This window comes from Trichoplax adhaerens, genomic scaffold, assembly GCF_000150275.1.
Source record: "Trichoplax adhaerens TRIADscaffold_24 genomic scaffold, whole genome shotgun sequence".
NCBI lineage: Eukaryota > Metazoa > Placozoa > Uniplacotomia > Trichoplacea > Trichoplacidae > Trichoplax > Trichoplax adhaerens.
The window spans coordinates 157,548-179,200 of NW_002060965.1; the positions used below are offsets into that span (position 1 = coordinate 157,548).

Below are 21,653 nucleotides of genomic sequence, written 5' to 3' on the forward strand. Positions count from 1 at the left end.
TCCTGGCAGTTTTTCGATTTTTAAGAATATTATTATTTAATTCAGTGGTTAGATTAAAGGGATAAAATCCATATATGATGGATAAGCAGTACAGTATATAAATGATCGGTGGTGAAATCCAATCCTTGGCCGAACCTATGCGTGCATACTGTAGCTGTATCATTTGTCATGCTGATTCCTGTCTCTACCATTACTGTACACTGTACAGTATGTCAATGCTATCGATTCGATGTCAACTTGCTGATTGTCATCGAAGTATTCCTCTACTCCGTCTGCAGGTATAGACAGCATCCTTTCATGCAGTACTGTACACTAGAGTACAACACATCTGTCATGCTGGTTCTTTTCACCATGGTGAATAAATACCGACCGTACTTTCGATTCATGATTGAATGATCGGATTACATCATCTACTTGTCAATTTTCCTCTACTCTATCTGTCGAGTATATGCGTATACGAATTGTACAGTATAATAAATCCTCTGGGTTATTTTACCTCCATCACTTGGGTCACATTACTCAGATACTACATAGTGCATAGTAGGGATATTGAGAGTCTCTATTGTACACTTGTACCTATGATTTCCTTCTCTTTCCTGAAATAAGTACATTACTATCCCTTGGTTGTCCATGGGACGATTGTCGTCAAAGTTTTCCTTTACTCGATAATACGTCTGCTGGGCCTATTCTGCATGACAATACTGAGTTTAAGTCTACGGTATTCCAAGGCAATTCCGTCCCTTCTCTACCATGCAATGGATACTGTACGATCGGTTATATACTGCATATATATTAGTGGTCCATTCAATGACTACTAACATGGTTTTCCAGACTTTATCAGTGGCTGATAGCCGATCGAGTAATATACAGTACTGTACTATATGGCGGCATGTGAATTAAAGTCTGCTCAATGACGTGCATTTCCTCCTGAAAGAATACATCGATGTACAGATGGAGCCAATAATAATACCGTCATTGTAATTTTATGAGTAAGAATCAAATGGTGCAGTTACTGCCGTGAAAGTCGAATTGCAGCATTTTTTTACAGTCTACTCGTTGCTTCTTTGCGTCACCTTGTAGGCGAGTCCATTCTACTGATATAAGCTGTTTGGTTGTTGACTATCGAATACCGTAGCAGGCAGAGTTTTAGTTGGATGGTCGCTCCATCTTCGCAGTCGACCATTGCATTGTAATGACTGCATATAGGTGAGTCATTATGACCAGTAAAGATACTTTGCACTGTCCATGGTCCAGGTAAAAAAGTCCAAACATCTGCATTGCATGGGGTCCAAATCACGCGTGGGTACTCCAACAGGGCGGCGGATATGGCGTTAGTGCAATCGTCAGCCAACAATTCATTCTACATATACCATCCACAGTTATCAAGTACGATTGCTCGACTCTTTATGACCTTCGATACTAAAACCATGACTCAATCTCCAACTATAGCACTGTACTTGGCCAATCTACTGTATATATCTCCAATTCTATCGTCCAAGTTTTCCCTCATTAAGGAACGGGAGGGGGTAACTCCTTAGTACGCGTATTTACAGTACAACAAATTGTCTACAACAGTATCTTTGTAAGTACTGAATGGCGTGTATGATATTATTTACCATTTTATAATGACTGTACGTATAGAGTAGTGCTTTATTTTGTTTTCGTGAGCAGCATACTGTGACTCTGGCCTTCATCAGTACAATCGTCGACTGCTCAACTCATCTTGGCAATTTTCTGCCTCCCATTTGGATATTATTTCGAGCAGTCTGATTGCAAGCCAAGCTCGTTTTTGCTCCTAGCCTAAAAGGTCTATAATACCTGCACCACTTTGACACGGTACGCCGGGCCCGGTCCATTCCGGTCTTTACCTGTATCCAGTATTCCAGTGTGGCAGCCACAAGACTTTATTCGATTGGGTATCATACAGTACGTTGTAGTACTGTACACTGTAAAGTGGAGTGGAAGTACTGTACTGTACAGTACAGTACAACAATTAGTCAATCACTGTCCAGTACAATGTACAGTACATTGTACAGTACTGTACAACCATGGAGTACTCAGTACTGTATGTTTCTAGTACAGTACTGTACAGTACTAGTCAGTCACCCATTCACAACAATTAATCCATACAGAAGCATGCTGTACTGTCGAGGTACAGTACAGTACTGTATACCCGGCTCGGTCCTTTCCGGTCTTTACCTGTATCCAGTGTGGCAGCCACAAGACTTTATTCGATTGAGTATACTGTACAGTACGTTGAAGTACTGTACACTGTAAAGTGGAGTGGTAGTACTGTAGCACAACAGTCACTGTCCAGTACAATGTACAGTACAACCATGGAGTACTCAGTACTGTATGTTTCTAGTACAGTACTGTACTACAAGTCAGTCACCCATTCACAACAATGAATCCATACAGAAGCATGCTGTACCGTCGCGGTACTGTACAGTATGCCCGGCCCGGTCCATTCCGGTCTGTACCTGTATCCAATGTTGCAGGCGCAAGATTCCATTCGATTCGGCATCACACTCAGTACTGTACAAGTTAGTCACCCATTCACAGGAATTAATCCATACAGAGGCATACTATCGCTCGTATATTACATGTGCTATACTGGAGAGGTACAGTACAGTAGATGTAATCTTGTACAGTGTACAGTGAAACCTGTCCACTGTACAGTATATCGTACTGTACGCGGGACAGCGTGTCTGGTCCACAGTGTACAGTAGCGTATGTACAGTATTGTACTGTACATGAGGATAGAATGTACTGTAATCCACTCTGCCTTGCAACGAGTGACGCACACTGTCGCCGTTGTCGCATATGCACCCTGAGTCGAGTCAATGCGGCTATCGTCTGTTCGATACAACAGCAGAGAGAAGAGAAGTCAGTAGAGACGTACGCCAACGCCAAGACAACACTCTTCGGCGTGTTGATCAGCCTCGGCGTACATTTGAAATGATTTAACGGAATTGCGACTGGACTCCATTGCCTCTTTTGCTCTTCTCTTCTATCGATTCCTCTTGCATATTGATGAAATTGTGTTTATTGGCCATTTATTAACTGCAAATCCATCCAGGATTACAAAAGACGTTGACTATCTTGATTTAAACGTGATGTATTCAATGATTTAGGTCTACTTTAAAGAAGAAGTGGAGGTTGGTAACATCTCGCTTTCCAATTGTAGCCAGCCAGTGGCAATTCCTGCACAATCGCAAATTGAGAATCAATCGCAGGTAAGTTAGCCAACGTAGTCAATCGACTTTACTACCAATAGAGAGGATAGATTGTCGTCGTTATGCAGTAGAAATAAGGATAGCACAATAGTTCCCAATTGGGGGACCATGTTGGAAAGAGGATTCTTTCTTCATCAAGCAAAATGGCCTGTCCATGATGGCTGGCTGTTTCAACAAAATTGCAACACAATTCTCTATCCATACCTTTCAAATCGTCTACTATTTGCTAGCATGTTAGAGCATGGGAAAAATAATATCGGAGAGCACGAGATAGTGGTAGTAGTCTTTAGCCAATCATGGACTTAATACTTGTAGAGATAACTCATGATTCTCATAACGCCATGGAGAGCGGTCAAACATGACTGACCGAGGATAAAAAAAAATGAAAGGATCAAAGTGGAGAAATTGGTCATTGGCAACATGCTCAACTTCATCGTCAACACATTCCACTACGAGGAAGAGGGCGGTGATGAAATTAGACTAGTTGATGCTTCGGTTTCATGTTGAATAACGTCGCAAGTCTTTCTTGTCAAGTAGTTTTGAGTCAGACTCAAGGTAGACAGAGTAGTACTGTAGTAGTCTTGATAATAATAACATTTTCCAGCACAATGCCATTAATTGGGGGATGGCTCAACTATTTTTCATCGTTCAGTCCAATGATATTGGATCATATCATTTTATATAGCACACTATGGCAAGCCGTGATGACTTTAAAATAAAAATTGGCTGGCCCTTGAAATGCTTTTCAATACAAAGCAGTTTTGTTCAACATTGACATTGAAAATGAACTACTACTTGTTTACGTCGTGCTGCCATTTTTCAACACGATTGTGTCAATTGTCAAATACGTTGATCAAAGTTGGATAATCTTGATTGTATTTTATTCAATAGGAATCACTTCAAAACGTCAATTGCCTTGATTTACGTCCCTCAAGGTAAATTATTCGCTGAATGTAGAGTAATTTATAAACGCATATTCTAATAGATTTACAATCGATTGATCAATGGATTGAAGATTGAGTTGAGACTAATCTCAAATCATCCACCTATTTAATGATTTATACAAATAATTTATTTATCAACCAATCTTTTACCTTGGTCAAAACTGGTAACGATAGCTTTCTACATGATAACCTCATAGTTAGACTTTGTATTGAAATTACAACAAATACTCTATAGACGACTAGCTCACTCTACCAACTTGCTTTGACATCCACTTCATTTTAACCTACTGTAAAGGATGATCGATCGATCATTCATTGCCTTGATATAACTTGCTATACCAAAACATAGTTTAGTCTTACATTGAAACCATTTCCTGCCTAGGAATCTATCTTTACACACATGTCAGCAATAGAGCAGTATTTTAATAAATTGTCGTATCAATAATAATTGAGTATATCATTTAGACAAAGATCTTCTTCTATTTTATTATAGTGAGGAAGGTGACATGTCCACTGGCAATGTATCGTCACCGAAAAAATCCTCCGTAGATGATTTCTCGGAAAGGATTGCTAACTTAACTTCTGATATAGAAAAGATTTTGGGCCAGAGTATATCAAGCCCAACTGGTACACCCAGTGAATCAAAAAATAGTGCTATAAAGGCCAGACAACGATTGCGTAACCGGAATAAAAGCCCAATTAAAGCTTACACTCCAACAACGCCTGAAGGTATGGTGATTAGAATAGTTTGATTGAACGGAATACATAGTACATTGATTGCTTTTTCCTCATAATAACATGCCATAGGCATCGTTCACGTACATCATTTCTATGATACTGTGCACTTGTTAGAGATCGGGTGCCAAAGTTCAACTGAAGTTAATGCATAAAATTCAATGATATCATTTTATGCTCATGTACTCCATGGAGCTATCCTTTCGATAGCCTAACACCAAGTAAATATGACTATACTATTCGATTGCCCCGCACGTCATATCACGCCAATTACATACAGTATAATATTACTTGGATGTTGCTTGCAATCAGTAAATGCACACAGTCAGTCAAAATTGATCAACATTAACATTGAATACCTACCAAATTTCAACAGTCAAATTTTGATATGTACGCGTACAATAGTAGTATAAAATTATAAATTTACATGAATCTAAATTGATTTTCGTTGCTATGCCATTGAAGACTCTTTATGAAGCGGCTCCGTTATACACATTAAAACATCGGATGCCAACCCAAATGCAATCTGTGCATACCAATCAGCATGTTGATCAATCGGTTGCACTGGGGTCTACAACTGATTAAAGGTGCTATAAAAGTTGTTTCGTACAGTCATGCATGCAACCAGCAACACCTTGTTAATTTAATTCATAGTGGCTGTAAAATGTATTGCAATGGACGCAAAAGAGAGTCGATATTACAAGTATAATATTCTTGTCTAACAATCAACGGTAGTGTTGCTATAGTAGTTGCTGGTGTTGCACATTTTCAGTATTCACAAACGATGCAGCTACAACTGATGCTATAATATTGATTAAATTTAGTTCAAATCAGGCAATATTCTGTTGAACACTAAAACACAGGTACAGGAAATATTAAATTAATCTATAAATAGTAATTAATGTATTCATCAAGGGATTTCAAACGGCTAATGAAATTAAATAGTAGAATTCTAAAATAACCCCGTCATATGTTTTACATGACTTCTGTATCATCAAAATATGGTCGACCGCTTCGTAACTAATATCGGGTGATATAATTTACATGATTTACCTAAATCAGTACCTCTTACTAGAATGATTCAATTTTCTCATAGTAAATGATTATGCCGCTACGAAACACCATGTTTATGACGTCAATTCAATTTTACCAATAGATGCCCCTGCCAATCTATCCTCTGATATATCGGACCAGTCAATGGATAGTACCAAAACAAGCAATGATTTCAAAGGACCAGCAGTTGCTGTAACAGTTAGTGACCAAGACGCTGATGGAGATATAGATTATAGCAATGTTAGCTTTAATCCAGAAAAAATAGCACAAGCGTTTGATTTTAGCGAAGCAACCGTCAACCAACAAGGTAATTTTGTACGGGTTGGAACGTTTCGTAAGAAAAAGACCGACAATCGCCCTACAATTATTCCCAACATTGAAAGTCCTATTGCTTCACCTACGGTTGCCGGCAATAGTTTATTCGTACCGAATAACGATGGTGCGAATTTTGCTTTGCCTATCGCTCCCACAACTGATAATGCAGAAGATAATTTAGTAGCTGCTCCCATGATGGATTCAGGTCAAGGAAGAAATTATAGTAGTGCAACAATGATAAAGAAACCAAAAGAACCAGTTAATCATACCCCAGCATCACAACAACAAATCGATGAAGATGAATTTGTTATGGCAATTGAAGAAGGCTTTAAATCAAGTCAAGGTTAGCAGTATAAATTTCTTCTACTATAGGTTACACTAGTAATATCATGCTGTAACTATACCGGGTGAACTAGGCTGTTGCTTCTGATACTGTGCCTGACTACATTGGTCGAAAAGAGTCACTTCTAATATGTGCTATATATGTTGCTTGCAGCATTTACTCAAGAATTAGATTATCTAGAGAAAATTGGTACTGGTGCAACGGTATGTTATTGATAAGGTTTTATGCAGCTGTACAAGTTTATTACGTTGAATAACGGTGATATCGATCGTGTAAACAACTTTTATGTTAACTATATACTATTATAGGTGCAAGAATCTGCGCTTGCTCGGCAGTCTTTATATGTTAAGTTCGATCCATATGTAAAACCTTCCATGAAAAGTATGTTTCAAGTTCCAGATAGAGCTGATGTTGTTATCTACTAACGATGATCATTGTTGACGTCATGATATCGTGATAATGTTATATATAATATTTTTATCTTGTTCCTATTTCCAGATCGAAATAAGTTTAAGCCTATGCCACCTTCCAAGTATGTTATTTGCATAGATTGTTTGTCAATGTTTAGTACATGGAATGTCACTGTACGATTTCGAGATATGACTAATGGTTATTTTTTGTATCGAATCTTGCAGTGAAAATCTATTACTATTAGAAAGTCCAAACTCTTACATGACCAATGATGAAACGCAACCAAGTCCAACTGAGCAGGATGTCTCCTTACCGCAGGATACCGCTGTTCAGCGATCCGATGTAGACAAACTTTTATCTTTCAGTCCTCAAGCAGAGCAAAGTAATACTACAACAACTGCTACGGTACCTACTGAACCAGGCGAACAAGAAATTTTCATTGATACCCAACCCTCTGTGGCCATCAATCAGCCAGTGTCAATACAAGTAATGTAAATTTAATAATATACCGGTAGCACTTGTTACGCAATACGTAATACTATATACTATAAATTTTGCACATGTTATACATTAACATTTCCAGCCTTGTAAGATACTAAAAAGCAATTCAAATTATTTTAAACTTGCAGCTACAAGAGACTCCAAAAAGTAAAAGTCAAAATACTGAAAAAACAGTATCTGACCAGAAGCCACAGGTTTTTACAGATTGATTCCTTAAAATTGCTTTTTATCGATGCATTTGGATGATAATATAGAATTAATCAATGGAAGAATTTCTTATTATTTTGTACCTAAACCACTTAGATTGAAAATAAGTCAAATGCAACGGCAAATACTTCAGAAGAAATTGAAAACTCAGTGGTAATTACTTGTCATTGAATAAAAAATTGCCTGTTAAAGATGTGGATTTGTTTATTACTCTGTCTCTTAACAATTGCAACCTTGATATTTGATATTGCAATCTTAGACTGGCCCTACTCTAATGGAGACTGAAATTGTAAGTCAACAGTTACAAAAGGAAAATCAAAGTTTACGAAAGGAAATCAATGCCCTAAGGAAGGGACGTGAAATGGATCGGAAGGAAAATGAAGAGTTAAAGTGCGTTTAGATGACCATTAAATTATAACTGAATAATGAAAACTAACTATTAGTACTAATATCGCATCCAAATAAATCTAGATATGTTATGAACGAATATGAAAGGACCATGAGCGAAATGATTGGTATGGAATTTTACTATTAACTAATGTTTTAGTATTCACTCAATGAAAAATGTTCTTACAATGTAAAGAACAGTTATGATATACTAATCCTTGGTGTACTAGACGTGTGTGATGTAAATAAATCTATTCGTTCAAATATTAGTTCTCGTTATTCGGGAATTAAATGTTGACAATTCGAGGCTGTTTCTGACACAATTACTAGTCTTACTGGTATTTTAGCTTCTTATCTATCAAAGCCATACTCAAATGTGAAATTGATGGATGTTATTATATAGAAACAACAGAAACCCAAAAGGCTGAGCATAACCGAGAAATTGAAGAAATCTGTCGTGAAAGAGACCAGGTAAATACCCATATGATGTCATATTTCCGAAATTGAATAGGTTTACAAAGTCGTCTTGTACCGTTTGATATGACTCATGTCTATAACAAATATACATAACAGGCACAAGCTGATATTAATTCTGTAGAAACAGCATTTTCCGATCTTCACAAGAGATATGAAAAACTTAAGGGTTTCGTTGAAGGCTACAGAAAGGTATTCTGAAAGACAACGACTTGATGTTTAAAATTCGTAAACAGTTATGTAAAACTATTTATATTGTTTTCACTAACCAAAATAAATGCTATTATCAAGAACGAGGAAACTTTAAAGGCTTGCATCGTAGAATATCAACAAAAATTGAAAAAAAGCGAAAAACGTTATCAAACTTTAAAGAATCATGCTGAAGAGAAAATTGATAGGTTTTCTATTAGCAGCAGTGTTGGCAGTAATCATAAAATTACCCTTTTTTTCTAGAAAAGTAAGCATAAACATTTCTGTTTTATCAATATAGCGCTAACAAAGAAATAATAAACGTCCGAAAAGGACAGCAGGCTGAATTGGCAGCTTTGCAAGCCGCTTTACGTAGGGAGCAGGCGAAAAATGCTGGATTGGAAAGTAGCTTAAAACAGAAGGTACTTTAAGCTCATTCTTGCTAGGATATCGAGAATTGTACTATTTGCCGTCATTCTGTTAGCGCTTTAGTAACATGTTGGTTGCATTTTGCAGGCACAAGAGAACGCAGAATTAACATCGATATGTGATGAGCTAATTGGAAAGATAGGAAAGTAATCGAAATAACTTGTATATATATATAAAGTCGGAGGCGAGAACAAATTTTGGTTATTCATTCGTTCCAAGGAATCCAGTGGAAGCAAAGTTAAATTTTATGACCTGCTAGTCACTGTACAGTTAATAATCAATATAATTCATTTTACAATGATCATTAAGAAAACATTTATTTAGTCATATGGCCAACGCTCTGTTGTAGAACTTCCTACTGAACTTGCGTTCTTTTTAAGGCATAATTTGTAATGTATGAATTCTATGAAGTTGGAATGTTTCTATTTCAAATTTATCACCATACTTTATTGATCTTTTCATAATAAATTGTTGTTGAAGCTAATTCTTCATAAAGAAGCTGAATTTGGAGATTACAATAATTGCTTCGCTTTAATAATTAAATTAAACGACATTGAGATGAAATAAATGGCATTTAAAAGTTATGATTGTTTGATAAAGTCGCTATTTGTATTTTATTTCACCTGTTATGCAAGCCGTACAGTACGAAGCATGCTGTTCAAAAAATTTTTCAAAACTTTTACGTCATTATATTATGCACCTTACAATTATTGCTGCGATAGCTGTAATGGATTTAATGACTACCTGATAATCGTACAGAGTGCATTTTTGTGCTCAAACGTCCAGTATTTGAACGCACTTGCATCGGGCAAGAAACATCATTTACTTGGGAATATGCTATACACTTAATGTTGGCAGTATTATAGAGCTAAAAATCAGGTCATTATTGCTCAAAGTAGTATTTAAAACTTGCAGATCCATTAAATTAGCTATTCATATTTTTAAGCCAAAGTTAATAAAACTCGAGTTAGCTGATCAATGATAATTACATAATTGTAGTTTACACTTCCACCTATTCGGCTGTTCATACCCTTGATAAAGGAATGTTTAAAAAGCATCCCTTGCTGAGATACGTACTTACTCATCAAGATCAAAATGTTGCTAATTTATGAGGAACAAGACTGTGGTAGAAGGTATTGATTTATGAAATCGTATAATTAATTAAAGGATAATTCCATCGGTACCTTTCTTCCTAGTACTGATTGAATGTTCGCTTGATGCTTTTGAATGCTTTAATTAAATTTTATAAAAAGGATTTAAACAAATTTGCAATTGAGAATTAAATTATTCAAAATATTTTCTATTGTTGCCTCATTCTTATTGGCTGGTTGTACGGCATCAAATTATTATTTATATCAATATGTACCTTGGTGAGCCTATGGTAGTCATAGCAAAATAGAATAAAAAATAGTTCCTATCGAAAACTTTTTCCGTAAAGGTATAGTATCACATTTTTCTATCTACCGTTTAGAGAGGAAGGTTTTTCTAGTCCTATCGGAAAGGTTCCTGGGATTGGACTTTTCTAGTCAGCGGGAAACTTACCATTATAGTGTATTCTATCGATCAGCATATCGTGGCGATCCTTTAATTTAATGATGAATATCTGTATAACTATTTTACTGGCTGTTTTAGCCTTGACGGTTGTTGATGGCCATATCCGTTTAAACTATCCGAAGGCAAGAATGTATGATTTTGACTTTTTGGATAATGTTCGAACTCGCAGCCCTTGTGGTATGCCAGAAAATGCTACTGGCACAGGTATCTTTAAAACTAAATTGATCACAGGCTCTAAGATTAGTATTACTTGGCACATGGCATTTCCTCATGGTGGTGGTTTTCGTATCCAAATTTTACATGGTAACGGAACAATTTTACATGAATTAACCCCGACAAATAATACCAATCCATGGTATTCTATCAGTAATTCCACTATTCAGAGCTATTTGGCTACTTTACCTAGTGGTTTTACTTGTGATCATTGCATTATTCGACTAACACGTAATGCCAAGGAATGGTCCACTCCTAGTGGACCCTATATATTTTGGAGTTGTGCTGATGTAGAAGTCAATAATTTCCAATGCAATCAGTTAAATTGCTATCATGGAGGGAGCATAGCATCGAATTGTAATTCTGCTTCAGCAGTTTGTTCATGCCCCAATAATCAATTCTCGGGCGATCGCTGCCAATATATGAATGAATGTGAAACTTACGCAGACTGTAATAATAATGGTCTATGTGTAACCATTAATCAAGATTATTATTATCCGTTAAAGCAGTGCTTCTGCTCGGCTGGTTTCTATGGCTATAAGTGCTCTAAAACTTCCAATTTAACGGTGGTTATGCCTAATGATGTTTCCTCTTATTCCTACACGAAATTAGACAATAGCAGTGAAATCTGGTATAAAATTCTATCTGCTACTAATGAAGTGGAGGTTATTCATAAAACATTATCTACTAGTTGGGTAGGTTTAGGCTGGAGGCCACAAGGATTAAAAGCATCTTGCCAATTTTTCCCTCCTGGAGCGGCACCATGTCTTATTAGTGGACCTGAAAGCGCTGTAGGTGAAGGAGGAAATCAACCAGAGGGCAATTCTGAAAGTACAAGTAAACCAGAAGGGGGTGCAGAAAGTACTGCTCAACCTGAAGGCAACGCTGGAAGTACCGCTCAACCCGAAGGCAACGCTGAAAGCACTGCTAAACCCGAAGGGGAAGGTGGAAGTTCAGAAAGTGGCGGCGCTGCTGGCAATCTTGTAACCCATGCCATGGATTGTACCGATATGGTGATTGGTAGTGCTCGAGGGAATATGTTTCGATTATTTGATTACTATTCGCGTGATCGTAGTACACCTCGAATGGATTCCTATTTTGGTGGAGAAGACAGTATTACTGCAGCGGTGGGCTCCGAAAGCAACGGCTATACCACATTAAGATGGCGTAAGCAGTTAACTGCAGAAGGAACCACCGATCATACTATTCAGGATGAAGTATTGGATGTTATTTATGCTTATGGTCAAAAGTATCCTTACTCTCATCAATTTCCATCCGGTCTGCATAATTCGCATCGCTTAACCAATTACTATAATGATGATGAGCTCAAATATCACGGTTATCAAAATCGTGGACGTAAAAGTCTCAATTTTTTTGGTGATTCCAAGTTAGTTACTAATACTTGTAGTGGTAGCTGGAAAACTGGATGTACCGGCAATTCTTGTTCTAATAACTTACAATGGAATATTTACAATGATGGAACAGTCCATTTTACAATGTCAGCAGTAACGGATAAATGGATTGGTTTAGGTATTTCAAATGATCATAAGATGGCCAAGACCGACGCCATCGTTGGTTGGGTAGGGAAAGTTGCCCCTGTCATTACCGATCGCTACATATCTAGCTATGCTCCTCCACCAGTTGATGCTGTATCCAATGTTAACTTACTTGAAGGATCGAAATTGAATGGTACCACTACATTAAAATTCTATCGTCCAATTAATACGAGTGACTCACAAGATATCAGTTTACATGGCTGCCATTACTTTATATTTGCGATTGGTGGTCAATATACTGATTCTAATTTTGCCATTTCCAAGCATGCCTCGACTCCATTTATTACAAGTCGAAAAATTTGTATCGATGTTAATCAGTGTTCAAAGTCTTATTCACCGTTAGGTATTGACATCATGACTTCTACTCCTTGTAGTGGAAGCTGGGGTACACGATGCCTGAATGGCCAATGCGCTAGCAATCTACGCTGGAATGTCTATAACGACGGAACGGTGCATTTCCAGATGTCGGCTGATACTGATAAATGGCTTGCAATGGGTATTTCTGTGGATAAGAAAATGCCATCTTCAGATGCTATCGTAGGCTGGATATCCCAGGGTACTGCAAAGTTAAGAGATCGCTTTCTTAAAGGTTATTTTATACCTGCAGTCGATGCAATTACTAATGTCGATTTAATTAATGGTTCTCTCATCAATGGTATAACGACGCTAAACTTTAAGCGTGCTATGAACACCTCGGATTCACAAAATGATGTTAGTTTGCATGGTTGCCACTACTTTTTCTTGGGCACTGGTGGTAGTTATGATGATAATAACCTTGATATTGGTGTCCATCCTCAAACACCAGCTGTCGCTAAAATTCCAATGTGTCTTTATGCTAGTCGATGTACACAATTTAGTCCACCAGGAACTGGCGCAGCTGGCACTATTTTTACTCTAATTCATTTGGTCATTGCTGTCTTAAGCGTCTTGATTAGTAGTATTTTCTAACTGGTTCTACGTGCAGCATGATTAATGGGATTACTGCTCATGCTAATATTGATTCATTATTCGGGTCTATTTGAAATAGAATATCGTATAGCTGATTCATTGCAATTTAGTAGAGTAAGGATTGATTTGTAATCAATTGCCACTGCTAGATGGGCCATTAATTTTAGATTATATGCAAGCCACAAGCTGTTGTTAAAAAATTCAGTAAGTGATCATATTAATCTCAATTCTGCTTCTTTTTTTTCGTTAACAAATATATCATATAATGAATGATACCGATTCAAAGGAATTAAGAATTTATATGTATTAATTTCTTAAAGTAGAGTAGATTATGGTGAAAATAAAATTCAAAAAGAAAAGGTATCTTATAGCAATGTTTATTTCTCAACAACACTGTACTTTCAGAAGATAAAATATTATGCTTAATTTTAATTAAATTGAAAAGTCGAGTTGTTCAGTAAAGTGTATTTCTGAACAACCTATCTAACCCGTTGTATCAAATAAAGTAAGCATTAAAATTTAGAAATGTTAAAGTTTAATAAAATTTATCTCTGAATAGGACTTTTTTGACGCATACATGAATTTGCTTCAAGGATAAAATTTCAACCATTGAGGCATTAAGAAAGTCCATTTGGAAATGTTTAGTAAAGTTTTCTTTCGACATAGCATTATGAACGCATTTCGTAAATATGCGTAAATGACAATATTTCAATAAATGTACGCCTGAAGAACAAGATTAAGTAGTAGTCTAAAATTTTCTATTCAATCCAATAGTAAGTAAGTGTACAGAATTGTCCGTCAAGTAATTTCATAGAGTAGAATCGATTGAGTCTATGGGTCTGTTTTATATCACCTACAATGATAATTGCTATAGCTCAATTCTATCTTATGGTAATACCTATATAAACCTATATAGACATGTAGACATACCATGCAATACTGTATAGATTTAAATGTAAGGTATTCGCATGATATAGTAGAACCTAACAGATGTACGAATTAAGCTGTTGTATATCATCTGCTTTGATCATTTACTATAACTCGATTCTATCCTTTGATTATAGCTATATAGATATAACTTGTAATGTAGATTTATCCGTTAAGTATTTTCATAAAGTAAAGTAAAACCTAATTGATACAAGGGTTTGGCGGTTGTATATCATGTACAAGATTTCTAATTGCTATAGCTCGATTCGATCTTTTGGTTATACCTATATAAACATGCAGACATACCATGCAATATAGATTTATCCGTCAAGTACTTTCATAGTGGAATAAAACTTAATTGACACGAATATTAGGCTGTTGTATATCATCTACAATAATAATAATTGCTATAGCTCGATTCGATCTTTGGATTACATCCATATAGATATGTAGATGAACCATATGATATAGATTAACCGTCAAGTATTTTATGGTCTTATTACAGACAGATCGTGAGCTCATCACTTTTTTAACAAATAAATTCAAAATTATATATGCTTGAGAATTTTAGCATTAGTCAAATTTTATTATCCCATTCTGCACAGATTATTGAGCATGTCTGTCGCTTCTAGACATTATTAATTAAGGATAGAATACTAGAATACATATTAAAATAGAAATATGTTGGAAATTAGCTAGATATGTTTCGAAAGATTATCAAATCAATTTTCTATTCCAGTAAAATTTTTACAATAAACAGAGTAATCACTATAGTTTTAATTAAGCGTTTTCTACTGACTTTCAGAGTATAATCTCTCCCTGTATACTACTTTACATATTAATTTTCTCTGCTTCGTTCTATTAACCTATCCGAGAAAGGGTAAAGGGATATCGCTGAATTGTGACTTAAACTAGTTAATTCATAGTACAGCATGATACATCAATAACAGCTGCCGATGCTTCTTGATGCCCTCCCTTTTCCCCAATTATGGAAATCATCACAAGAAATGGACTCCTGTAGCGTATTGCTTGAAGTCCTCAGAAAAGTATCCTAGCAGCTTAATTCAATAACTAAATAATTTCCTTCCCGCAGTTTATTTGCTTTAAACCACTTGGTAAGTACCCTAGTTACGTCATAAAAACGTAGCCGAATTATAAAAACATTCAGCCTAATTAATTCTCTCCTGTAGCTTATAGCTTGAAATTATGAAAATACCTAATCAAAGTGATTCCCTCCTGCGATATCATGCTTAGATTATTAGGAAAGCACCCAAATGGATTCCTTCCTGCAGCTTATTGCTTCAAAACATAAAGGAAGCAAGCAAAAAAAAGCGGCGAAATTATGCACGCACTGAACTAAATGGATTCTTTCCTGTAGTTTATAGCTTTAAATCATTAGAAATGTATCCTGGCCGTCTAATTGGAAAGTCATACAGACTCACTTGCTATGAATGATCAAAGTGGTATTAAAGTGTAAGTAAACACCATCTTTTCACACTTGTTTCCTAACGCAGACAATTAAATTCGATAGAGGCATTTCAAGGCAGAAATGGCCGAGGATAATACAGTAACGAGCAGTTAAATGAAACTTGATGATATATTACATCGTCGATACGAAGTAACTGCAACCTTCAACTCTATCGATATAAATGATAATTTAATCCCTCAACACATTATACCTTCGACTTTAATCGGGATTAAATTTCTAGCTATCATCGATATTTTTGTACTTGCTCTTAAAGAAGCCATTTGTATAATGTCTTAATCCAACTGATCATTGGAAGCTTATTGTATATTGTTGCCATCGTTTATTGACAGCAGTCTATTATGTCAATAAATTCACTCCGATAACCAATTGGAGCTCCTGCATTAAATAGGAAATTGTAACAATTCTAATTATATAATTAATTATTGATCCTCTACCATGCTATGTTATTGTCAAGGATTAAACCAGATGATTGGTTCGTAAGGAGATTATCGTAATAATGCTATAGGTGAAAAATAGAGAATAAGGTCATGACTTTACGGAAGAAACTCTCGCCAGTATAATTATAATCCCTGAGCAGACCTATACAAAAATAGCAGGAAGCGAACAAAGGCCAAAAAATGACTATTTAATCATCCATTTACATACTTTCTTTGTGCTGATTTGAACTTTAGATCCAATTTTAATCTATATCAACAAGAAAGGCGTTGAGAGAACGAATAGTGGTGATCAATCCATGTATTCAAGATGAATAAGTTGTGCTTTATTTTAATTGGGGTGTTGGCCATAACGATGGTCAATGGACACATTCGCATCCTCTTCCCAATATCTAGAATGTATGATTTCGATTTTATCGTCAATTTTAGATCACGAAGTCCTTGTGGAATGCCGGAAAATGCAACCGGCCAAGGTATCTTTAAAACGAAATTAGTTGCTGGTTCAACCTTTGATATGACATGGCATTTAGCATTTGCTCATCAAGGTGGATTTCGAATTCAAATTTTACAACGTAATGGAGTTGTAAGCCATGAATTAACACCGACCAATGACTCGGTGCCATGGTTCTCCTCGGATAATGCTACTATTCAAAATTATCTTGTTACCCTTCCTCAAGGCTTTACTTGCGATCATTGCATTATACGCCTTATACGCGATGTCGCCGAAAGATCAACCCCTACTAAACCGTTCCAATATTGGAGTTGTGCTGATGTTGAAATTGGCAATTTTCCTTGTACACAATTAAATTGTTACAATGGCGGAACGATAGCATCTAATTGTAATTCAGCATCGCCAACATGTAGTTGTGCTACTGGTCTTGTCTCGGGCAATCGATGCGAATTTGTCAACGAGTGTGAAACAACTTCAGACTGTAATGGCAATGGCCAATGTCTGACTATTAACCAAGATTATTATTACCCTTTAAAGCAATGTTACTGTTCTCCTGGCTATTATGGCTATCGATGTTCCCAAACTTCGAGTCTTACTGTCGCTATGCCTAGCGATTTAACGTCATATTTCTATTTTCGACTGGATAAAAATAGTGAAATGTGGTATAAAATGTTATCTGCTAGCAATGAAATTGAAGTAATCCATAAAACGCGATCGATTACTTGGGTAGGATTAGGCTGGCGACCACAAGGTTTGATGGAGTCTTGTCAGTTTTATCCGGCCGGAGCAGCACCAGGTTTAGCTTTTGGTCCACCAGGTTCTCCTGGAGAGAGCAATCAAGCAGAATCAGATGCTAAGAAAACGCCAGTAAAGCATTCTATGGCTTGTACAGACATGGTGATTGGTAGTGTTCGCGGAAATACTGTTCGAATTTTCGATTACTACTCTCGTGATCGCGGTACACCTAGAAAAGATTCTTATTATGGCGGAATAGATAGCATTACATCAGCAGTAGGTTCAGAAGTCAACGGTGTTACAACGTTAAGATGGCGGAAAAAGTTAGCGGCCGATGGACCTACCGATCACACTATCATCGATGCACCCTTGGATATTATTTATGCTTATGGTCAAAAAGTGCCATTTACCCACGAGAAGCCTTCGGGTATTATTAATACCACTCGCGAAACGACATTTTATGGCGATGATGAATTAAAATATCATGGTTTTGAACATCGAGGTCGTCGTTCGCTCAATTTTTTCTCAGATAATCGATTGAATGCCGCTACCTGTGGCGGTAGTTGGACTTCCAATTGTGCAGGCAATACGTGTAGCCAAACTTTAGCGTGGAATGTGTATAATGATGGAACAGTGCATTTCACGATGTCTGCAAAGACCGATAAATGGCTTGCATTGGGTATTTCCAACGACGCTAAAATGCCCAATTCCGATGCTATTGTGGGTTGGGTATCCAATGGAGCTGTTGTATTAATAGATCGCTTTCTCAAGACGTATTCTTTACCCGCTATCGACGCCATTAGCAATGTTCAAGTTGTCAATGGTTCCCTTATTAACGGCGTAACAATCTTGAATTTTATTCGTCAAATTAATACTACCGATACGCAAAATGATATCAGTTTGCATGGTTGCCATTATTTTTTCTTTGGCGTTGGTGGAGCTTATAATAATAATACATTGGATATTGCAGCCCATCCTTCAATACCTGCTATCACTAGTCAAAAAATATGTATTGATGCCAGTCAATGTTCTCAATTTAAGCCACCAGGTAGTGGTACAGCTGGAATCTTTACCATAACCCATTTACTGACGACGATGATAGCCGTTGTCCTATCCAACATTTTGCTTTAAAATATCGATGACCAACAATACGATGGGATATAGTATTCGGGTTATCGTCCAAGTTAGAAATACCGTGAATTCGACAATTTCCTATTTCATTCTGTTTAATTTATGTCTTAAAGTAGCGTTCTACAAGGTAGATTAAAAGGATAAAAAAAGATGTTCATAGTTTATCTGATATGCACGCGTATGCTATCGGCAGTAGACCAGTCTCTAACGCTCGTAATGATAAAATGAGGCAATTTAGAATAAATATAGTAAATTGGTGATAGAATTATCATAATTTCGGATTTGTCCATTGCATTCTATTATAGCTTTGAGTGGGATGATTTTTGATTCTGTGAATAAATTCAACTTGCTCATTTAAAATTGGCGATAGTTTGCCTAATCTAGGTAAAGTATAACATAGAAATTGTTAGACAGTGGACTAATGATCATTATAACGATACGAAGATCAAGAGCTCTCAAAATCAACCTAGAATTTCAATCGTGAGGACTTTACTTTCTTACATTTTATTCTTTCCAGTCATTTTCTTCCTTGATTTCATAAATTCAATCGTTACCAAATATAAATGAAATCTAAATGAATTAGGGAATCATATTCGTTACCGTGTAAGAACGAATCGGTTTTTAGCCCCATTGGATTCAGCATTCACCATCTCAAAATTGGAAATATAACAGAGCAAAGCTCTCACGTAGCACAAATAGGTCAATACCGCTTTCAACCTTAAAAATGGTGTTGTTCATGATGATAGGGTTGGTAGAAGATGAATCCGCTTTTTCCTCCCTCATAACAACAGTTGAAACGTCTAAGAGGAACCCAGTCATCGACTTTAACTCTACAACAATTCTATACCACTCATTCAAAACCGAATCAAAGACTTCTTGACAATATTCTACTTGGGAGTTAAGAACCTCATTAGCCTATTAATCAAAAACAGAATTTAATTTGGCTGTCGGCTGAGGCCTTTCATGTCCATAGTACGAATAGTACAAGTATATCGTTTCATCAGATCGCCATCTTTCATAGTTACTTTAATAAGCATAACAGACTATTCCACATCCTATAGAGCTTCATATTTCTACTGTCATTAACTGATATCCCTACAATAATATCAATATTAGGGCTCTGTAGACTATATTCGCATGCTAGAAACACAAGATAAAACATGATTACTTAGAAACTCTTCCATCCTCGTTCAGCTTACAAATGAACGTGGTATAAACGATGAGATTATCTTGATTTGGTCAATGTGTCTCCAATTTCTCAATCTAGACATGCATTAGTTTTGTACTACAGGTAAATAAAGGCGGAAATTAAGAATTAATAAATTGTCACAATCATTAATGAACTATAGTACATAAAAAAATTGATCCAAAGATATTTATGCTGAATCCAAAACTAATGGCTACCAATATGATTAAATCTTTGCTATAAATGAAAGCTAAACATTAGAAATTATATTCATGATTATCATCGATAAACTAAAGCATGTAAAAATCGATTTTATAGTGTTTATAGTGAATCAAAAACGAATGGTTACTAGTACGATAGTGTCCTTGCTATAAATGAAACCTAAACATAGAAATTATATCTGTAATTAACGTGAACTACAGCTTGTTACAGAATCAATTCTAATATATTTATAGTGAATCTAAAGCGTATGGTTACCAATAGGATAAAATCCTTGTTATAAATGAAACTTAAACATAGAAATCACACGATAATTATTATCGGTGAACTATAGCATCTTAAAAAATTGATCCTATGATATTTATTGTGAATCCAAAACGAATGGTTACCAATACGATAAAATCCTTGCTGTAAATGAAACCTAAATATAGAGATTATATCGGTGATTAGCATCGGCGAACTATAGCACGTTAAAGAATCGATCCTATGATATCGATGGTGAAAATTATTTTATTCTTGCTCCCCATGTAGCACACCTTCAATCTATCTATCATTCCTTTTATCTCCTTCCATTTTCTGACTTATTAAGCGAATCTGATTGTTAGCAATTTGAGATAAACCTTGCTATAAATGAAAGCTGAACACAAAAATTATATCCGTAATTGAATAGCCTTTAAGGCTATATTTGGATGCAAATAATATAGCGTTGTTTATTATTATTTGTATGCTTTTACATCTTGTTCAAGTTTAGCAATGAAGCTGATTTCTCTAGAATAGGTGTGCATTATCAAAAATAGACTAATAGATGCCAATATTCAAGCCACAATTCGATTTATAAATACCTGTAAGGTTGTTAAGCACTATTCTAACTTTTGCATGACCTGTTTTTGCAATTATTTAAACATACAGATGAAAATTCAGGCGTGTATAGTCAATTTTGCGCACTAAAAATGAACATAGGCCGCTAATGGTGATAAAAAGATAATGATTACTGGTAGGCTTATTTTCTAAGCCATCTTTTGGCACGATATAATTGCTCGTGTGTTTGACAATTATTACTCCAGATAGGATGAGAAAGCTTTAAATAAACGGTCCATTTTGATCCTAAGAATGATTTGGAAATAAATAACTCTCTAGTTAAGAGTAATATTACGGGTCTAGTTCTCAATAATGCTGCTTAAAGTCCATCTACTTTGTCCGATAAAGTCTAGCTTAGTATAGTTTGCTTATTATGCGTTGGGATTAGTTTTATTTTTGTAAGCTAAGCATCGTGATGGTCGCAACTGCTAGATAGTTCTGCCATGGTTTTGTAATGATTCTACACCAGATCTAGGTAAAGTAAAGCAAATCAGGCCTATTTGGCAAAATTATCTGCAGATGTTATGGATTATGTATCATACGTCCATATTAAATTAATTATGTACTATTAGCATATCATAGCAATAGTTACCCATATTAGATAAATAATTTTTTAATAATTTCAGGTATTGATTTCAATCAAATCAAACTAATTTAGCTAAATCATATATCTATTTGACAGGCTTTGGGTCCATACCTCTATAAATTAATTCTATGTGAGGTGCTCC

At 35.9% G+C, this 21,653-nt stretch overlaps 3 protein-coding genes across 3 annotated transcripts; all 3 read left to right on the forward strand.

Annotated features, from left to right (window-relative positions):
* Positions 1-209: 209 nt before the first annotated feature.
* TRIADDRAFT_61433 (uncharacterized protein) lies at positions 210-9,374 on the forward strand (the record flags this gene model as incomplete). Its single annotated transcript, XM_002117365.1, has 16 exons — positions 210-278; positions 3,135-3,236; positions 4,128-4,171; positions 4,674-4,909; positions 6,012-6,626; positions 6,780-6,829; positions 6,935-7,007; positions 7,125-7,158; positions 7,262-7,523; positions 7,667-7,732; positions 8,005-8,135; positions 8,480-8,603; positions 8,706-8,798; positions 8,898-9,004; positions 9,097-9,217; positions 9,312-9,374. 16 exons carry the CDS (start codon positions 210-212, stop codon positions 9,372-9,374), a joined length of 2,190 nt encoding a protein of 729 aa, XP_002117401.1.
* A 1,532-nt stretch (positions 9,375-10,906) lies between these two features.
* TRIADDRAFT_61434 (uncharacterized protein) lies at positions 10,907-13,495 on the forward strand (the record flags this gene model as incomplete). Its single annotated transcript, XM_002117366.1, has 1 exon — positions 10,907-13,495. One exon carries the CDS (start codon positions 10,907-10,909, stop codon positions 13,493-13,495), a length of 2,589 nt encoding a protein of 862 aa, XP_002117402.1.
* Positions 13,496-16,655: 3,160 nt separating this feature from the next.
* TRIADDRAFT_61435 (uncharacterized protein) lies at positions 16,656-18,662 on the forward strand (the record flags this gene model as incomplete). Its single annotated transcript, XM_002117367.1, has 1 exon — positions 16,656-18,662. The coding sequence occupies one exon, from the start codon at positions 16,656-16,658 to the stop codon at positions 18,660-18,662; it is 2,007 nt and encodes a 668-aa protein (XP_002117403.1).
* Positions 18,663-21,653: the final 2,991 nt, after the last annotated feature.